The sequence below is a fragment of the Papaver somniferum genome, chromosome 2 (genome assembly GCF_003573695.1).
Source record: "Papaver somniferum cultivar HN1 chromosome 2, ASM357369v1, whole genome shotgun sequence".
NCBI classification, from domain to species: domain Eukaryota; kingdom Viridiplantae; phylum Streptophyta; class Magnoliopsida; order Ranunculales; family Papaveraceae; genus Papaver; species Papaver somniferum.
The window spans coordinates 113,792,733-113,799,126 of record NC_039359.1 but is presented as its reverse complement, the minus strand read 5'-3'; the positions used below and the strand labels follow the sequence as shown (position 1 = coordinate 113,799,126).

The window sequence follows — 6,394 nt, the reverse complement described above, 5'->3', positions numbered from 1 at the left end:
ATCAATCTACTTGGTTAGCCAATACCCAAGCTTCAAATTTGATTTCTTCAATTTCGGATATCCTTACAAATTTACATAAAATAACATTAAAAAGACGCGGAAGATTGAATTGACTTTATCAAAAATTTACTTGCGTTTTAGGAATGGACTTTCTATTGGGCAATGACCAGTACCATACTCTAGTTTTGGTCCAAGTCTAAATAGAGACTAGAGAGAGAGAAGTGGGAAACAGATATATCTTTAACAAGAATTCGTTTGTGTGGGTCTTTGTTTTTCTTTCTTTATCCTCCTTTTCGGTTGAGGATGATCATCTATATTCTAAAATGTCATGTACTGCTCCTGAAACTGATTAATCTTTGAGCCGAAAATTGTGGGTAAAGAAAATTGTTTCTGACGATCTTCAGAGAAAAGATTGGATGAAATTAAGCATTTGGATTCTGTTAGGATCTTCTTCTTTTTTTTTTATTTTAAAAGTGATCAAAATTGGGTATTTTCTGTTTAAAGGTATAATTGTCGTATGCATTCAGAATATAGAAAACCAAAAACAAAATCAACTTGTACTAATTGGTTTCGAGGAAACACGACGAATCCAATTGTATGACTTTTTATTAAGTAAGGGATTTCTTAAATCTTGGTTAAAGATTTTTATTTTCTTCTGAATATTAGATTGAAGAACAGTGAAGTAAAGCAAAAGAAATTTTAAAAATTGTAATTTGACGAAGACTTTTGTTTGCAGTTTCTGTTGATATTTTTCTTTACCCACCCAGAAGATGAAAATGAAAGAAAAGAAAGAGATAATGGTGAATAAAACTTTAGAGTTGATTCTTTCCTTAAAATTAGCTGTCTTAAACGTCTAATTTTAGAATTTTTGTGGACCGATTTCTTCTCTTCTCCTCTCCTTTTTAAAGCAAAAGAAAACCTCTCTCTCTCTCTCTGACTCTCTCTTCATTTTCATCTGTTTCAGTGTTGTGTTCCCTTGGTAAACAAGGGAGGGGGAAAACAAAGCAACCCTCACCTCTTTTTCTCTCTGACCCACTTCTTCTTCTTCTTCATCCTCATCCTCCTCTGTTTTCTCTGTTCTTTTGTTGGTGAACAGGGGGAAACAGAGGAACACCCCATTCTCCTCTTTTCTCTCTGTTTTGTACTACAGATTAAAAGAAAAAGAAGAAAAATGGTTTATGAAAAAGGAGCAACACAATCAAATCTTGAATGTTTTCTTGATTGTACTACTCCTGTCATTCCATCACAGTTTCTTCCCAAGGTATGTATAGTTTCATTTTTTATGTTTTATTTGAGAAAATTTGTGGGGTTTAATTTAAATTCTTGTATTGGAATTTTGTAATTGTAGACTGCTATGAGGAATCTTAATCAACTTTGGCATCCGTGGGAGAGAGAAACAATTGAGTATTTTACGTTAGGAGATCTTTGGAGCTGTTATGATGAATGGAGTGCTTATGGTGCTGGAACTCCGATTGTACTAAACAATGATGAAACTGTTGTTCAATACTACGTTCCTTACCTCTCAGCAATTCAAATTTTCACAACTAATACAATGTTATCAAGTTTCAGGTAAGTTTATCGGTCGAATTCCCATCTCCCTTTCATATTATCTGTTTCGATTTTTCTAATGGTAGTAAAACACTAGTACTTGATCAATTCAGTTTTTTAGGCTTTCTCATGATTCATCTTAGAATTGACCTATGTTTGACTTCTTTGGTTATCTTGAACTTCAAATAGTGTGTCCATTTTCAGAGCATGAAATAGCTTCTTACTAGTAAGAATTTCCAACTCCCTTTCACATTAGCCCCATCACCATTAATTACAAGCACGAAATTTAGTTTACATGATCCGCAAGTTTTCGATATTCTCGTGATGGTTGCATCTATCCATTTCCCTTTAGCATGGTCTTCGACTTTTATTGGCTAGTGTATCAAAAAAGAAGAAGAAAAGAACAGAATAATATTGTAGTCTTTTTTTAATTCCAATATGAAGTTATACAGAAATTATGTATCATTGCCATATACATACAACTACAAAGAATACAGAACTTGATGGTAAAGATGTTTGGTGGTGGTGGTGTTTTTCTAGGGAAGAGGCAGAGTCTGGTGATTCAGAGACAAGGGATTCGTTTAGCGATTCTTTTAGTGATGAGAGTGAGAGTGAAAAATTATGGAGATGGGATGGTAATTCTTCAGAAGATGGTGGATTCGAACAAGAAAATTTATGTCACCTGAATGACAGATTGGGTTCTCTTTATTTTCAGTACTTTGAGAGATCACCTCCTTACGGAAGAGTTCCTCTTATGGACAAGGTAATTACTCTTGTTGTTAGATGAATTTTTTCCATACATTTTCAAGGACATTAAACTTAACATCTGATCAACAACTCAGTTTCTTGCTCCGTTTTTTCTTATTTCAGATCAGCGGATTGTCCAGGCGGTTTCCCGGGTTAATGAGTTTAAAAAGTGTTGATCTTTCACCAGCTAGCTGGATGGCCGTTGCTTGGTAAAATCCATACTATTATCAGTACAAGTGAAGAAAGTTTTTGAACTTTTGTCTTGGTTTAATGGGATGTGTTGGATTGGTATGTAGGTATCCAATATATCATATCCCAACAGGAAGAACAGTGAAGGATTTGTCAGCTTGTTTCCTTACTTATCACACCCTATCTTCATCTTTCCAAGGTACATAATCTTCTTCTTCCATTTTAAGTCTCCACTTAATGGCACTCTCTTCTTTTTTTTCATTATCTCCTTTCACTATATTCCACTTGACACACACGCACTAAGATGTTAGTGACTGATCATTAAATCATATATGAATTTAATGGATTCATCTGGATAGATGTGGGGCATGAAGAAGAAGAAGAAGAAGAGGAGACGAGTGGAATAATGGAAAGAAAGAAAAAGGAAGTGAAAGGTGTGGAACTCCCACCATTTGGGTTAGCCACTTACAAGATGCAACAAGGGAATCTATGGTTTTCGGGGGAGAACGGTCGGGACCAAGAGAGGTTTATGTCGCTAATGAGTGCAGCGGATTCGTGGCTAAAGCAGCTTAGGGTCCAACACCATGACTTCAATTATTTCACTGGAATGATTCGGCATTAGCTAGATGATCAAGAATCTGCTGATTCCCTCCCACAAAAGTAACCCCAACAGGAAAAGAGGACTTTCTTTTTTCTCCAGAAATTCTCTCCTTTTTTTCCAAACCGCATATACAAACATAACTAGCAAACAAAAGTAGAACCAAACAAGTTTTTTGTATTGCTCTCTTCTTCTCAGGATTAAGTTAGTTTGTGTGTGGCTGGCAGGATTGTATCTTTGTCACGTTAGGCTTTTGTGGTTGGGTTCTTAAACATAGCCGGCCGGTGCTGAGTTGATTTGAGCCTTTGAGAGATATGATAGGGAACGAACGGACTTGTCTGAAGAACATGGTCCCTGACTCCACGAAGAACCTAGAATTTGATGGGGGATGGGGGAGAGATTCGGGGGCGAGGTATATGAAACGGAATGCTCATGCAGTGTGCTTTCAAGACCATAATTGTATATGGGTGGTGTAATTTTATCCAAAAACTGAACATATTTCACATAACGTTTAAAATCAAGTTGTTTCATTATTTATAGCTCAAAACAGAAGCACGTTATTCGGGGACCAACTTGTATTCCACAGCTAATGGTCTTCTAGATAGCTAGGACACGAAAATTAATGCTGGTTGAGGTTGGTTTACTTAACGGCCGGTCAACTCCTTCCACCAAGGATAAGTCTTATAGGAGAGCTTTGTATTGTATCACAAGGTTGGGTGATCTATTATTTATAAAAGAATAGAGAATTTTGATAAAGTATCCCACTTTTGAATTACAGTAAATAAAATGTCCCCGTGTTTTTGCACTTTTCAAAAGTACCATGTTTTATTCAAAAACGGCTAACAACTGGTTAAGAGTGTTAAGCTCCGGCTGACAAGAAAGAAAGGTCATTTAAGCCCTCAACAGAAATGAATTGCCGAGTTGAATCCCCGATTTGCTTATGCACTGAGTTAATGATTATTCCTACAATCCTGCCACCAAACATTACTTTAATGAGTTTAGCTGATCAAAATCTCAAAAAAAAAAAAATCAAGAACAAGCAATTCAATTAATCGCAGTTAACCAATTCTAAACATCTGAAATTGTTTTAGCCATATATTTATATCCATATGTTGGTTACTAAGCTTTATATAATTCTGCAATCCTTATTCAGAATCCTACAACTCTTTAGGTCCAACTTAGAGCTAATTCAAAACCTAGGGAGGTCAGAACTACAGATGGAGAAGTTAATTGGAAGCTGAATTACAGTCAGTAAAATAGCCATAGCTTCATAGATCAAAATGAAACAACCAACATCAATTCAAAACCGTCATTTATTTTTCTAAACTAAAGTCTAATTCAAATCCTAAATTTCAAGCTGAGTTTTAATATGAGCATCAGTTGACACCCCTAGACGTATTCAGAAAGAAATGGAGATTCAATCACAAAACTGTAAATGTCCTTCAGAATTACTTAACCTATTGATTCATACCTAGCATGCAAAAGTGTGTTTTTAAAAAAAAAAAAATATTCAAGTAATAAATATAAATACCTATGAACCATTTCCTCACTAGCCTCAGTTGCTTCCACTGCTCAAATACCACTGCAGCTACACCTGCTACTCAATGCCTACCACTTGCTTGTTGGGTAACCGTAGCCAACTGCAACCAAAGCCATCACCTGCAGCTGCAATACTAAATCCACCTGCATCCACTCCATAGCATCCATCACCTACAATTCCCCATCTATCTTCCCCATCTCTTATTCAGGCAGTAGGCTCAGTTCAGGTCAAGTTCACGGAACTGCACCATAAACTGCACTACACAGCTCCAGTTCAACCTGCAATCCATCACCTGCAGCTGCAATACCAACTCCACCTGCATCCATTCCATAACATCCATTACCTACAATTCCCCATCCATCTTCAACATCTCTTGTTCAGGAAGTAGGCTCAGTTCAGGTCAAGTTCAACCTGCAATCAATCACTGCAAACTAAACTAATGCACTCAGCTTCACCACCATTCCTGTTTCAGTTCATAACACAAGCAACCATTTCTCTCAGCTCCACCATTATCTGCTCCTGCATTCACCAGCAGCTCCTAAATTGAGCTAATTGCATAGTAACAGCTCTTGCTTGCAGTAATCAACACTTGCCCTTCAATTCTCTTCAGTTCAACACCATCCCCTCATCTCAGCATCATAGCTACCTTTTTCAGTCCATACCAACACTACCACAGCACCATCATTCCATTGCAGTCTCAGTACCAAAATCCCTCTCTACATCTCAGATTCAAGCCCCTGCCATACATTTATCTAATGCACTTCTCAAACCCACCAGCACAACTCAATTTCAGCTTCTCCACTCCAACGTCATCTTCTCCACTGCTTGATTTCTAACTCAATACTACCACAAACCCATATCTTCTCTCTGTCTCAGCTTCGAATTAAATCCAATTTCATATCCAGTTTCAATCCCAACAAAACCATTCAATCATCAATCAACAACACCAAGTCCAACACAACACAGAGTCTGGTATCACCACCAACAAATCAACCAATGCACCTGTGACTTCAACTTCTTCACTGCCAAGACCCATTCCACATCAAACCCATTTCGGATTCAGAAACAAATCCATTAGCAATTCAGTCGTACCATCTGAATTTCAACCCTATCCTAACAAATATCTAACCCTAGAATTTATAATGAACTCAGCCACCAAATCCATCTCCTCTTTTTTCTGAAATTAACAGAAAATCAAAAACCCTAAAATCTCTTTCTGCATAAATTTCACCATCAACAACGGAATCACCATTACTGATCTCATTTCTTCTTCATAACCCATCTCTTCCATGAGCTCAAACAATAACCCAACTTTCTGAATCATCTCAATTTCGATATATTTCTCTCAGCAGCAACATCTTCTCAATCTCAGAAATCCAGCTTCACCATGTCTTCTTTTTTATCTTCTCTGCTTGATCTGCAATTTTCGGTAGCAGCCAACACAGGCACCACTCGGAATCTTTCAATCGCCGATGATGTTGCTCTAACCCTATGGGAAAAAATAAAAAATGAACCTCTCTCGACAGGTTAACTCTGAACCAAGGATAAACACGTAATTTCAATGAGTGTGTTGACCACGTGTTGACCAGTTTGACCCAAAAAAAAATTGACTTTGTATGGAGAAAGTAACTTTGGGGCGGTTTTGAAAAGTTGAAAAAACGAGGTCAACTTATTAAACCGTTGAAAAAAACGGGATCAACTTATTAAACCGGAAATTGGAAGTTTAGAAATAAAGGTGATATAGTATAACTTGAACATGGAAGACCAGAAGA

General features: G+C 37.0%; 1 protein-coding gene and 1 long non-coding RNA gene across 4 annotated transcripts; one reads left to right on the top strand and one right to left on the bottom strand.

Annotated features, from left to right (window-relative positions):
* Nucleotides 1-335: 335 nt before the first annotated feature.
* LOC113348851 lies at nt 336-3,654 on the top strand. Of its 3 annotated transcripts, XM_026592739.1 has the most exons (7): nt 367-1,261; nt 1,349-1,569; nt 2,089-2,311; nt 2,419-2,504; nt 2,592-2,683; nt 2,844-3,144; nt 3,310-3,402. In XM_026592739.1, exons 1-6 carry the CDS (start codon nt 1,172-1,174, stop codon nt 3,104-3,106), a joined length of 975 nt encoding a protein of 324 aa, XP_026448524.1. In that variant the 5' UTR covers nt 367-1,171; the 3' UTR covers nt 3,107-3,144; nt 3,310-3,402. The 3 variants fall into 3 exon arrangements, with proteins under 3 accessions (XP_026448525.1, XP_026448524.1, XP_026448523.1); XM_026592740.1 differs by lacking the exon at nt 2,844-3,144 and having other exon boundaries at nt 336-1,261; nt 3,310-3,654; XM_026592738.1 differs by having other exon boundaries at nt 376-1,261; nt 2,844-3,654.
* A 130-nt stretch (nt 3,655-3,784) lies between these two features.
* Nucleotides 3,785-6,100, bottom strand: LOC113348852. The gene is made up of 2 exons (XR_003359798.1): nt 4,614-6,100; nt 3,785-4,053 (listed from the first exon to the last, which is right to left on the bottom strand). It is a non-coding gene; the product is annotated as an uncharacterized LOC113348852 (long non-coding RNA).
* Nucleotides 6,101-6,394: the final 294 nt, after the last annotated feature.

Excerpts from the sequence above, each read along its gene's own strand:
- LOC113348851 (XM_026592738.1), top strand. The coding sequence starts at position 1,172 with ATGGTTTATGAAAAAGGAGCAACACAATCAAATCTTGAATGTTTTCTT. Across the intron at positions 1,262-1,348 it reads CATCACAGTTTCTTCCCAAG|ACTGCTATGAGGAATCTTAA; the intron begins GTATGTATAGTT and ends TTGTAATTGTAG. Across the intron at positions 2,312-2,418 it reads GAGTTCCTCTTATGGACAAG|ATCAGCGGATTGTCCAGGCG; the intron begins GTAATTACTCTT and ends TTCTTATTTCAG.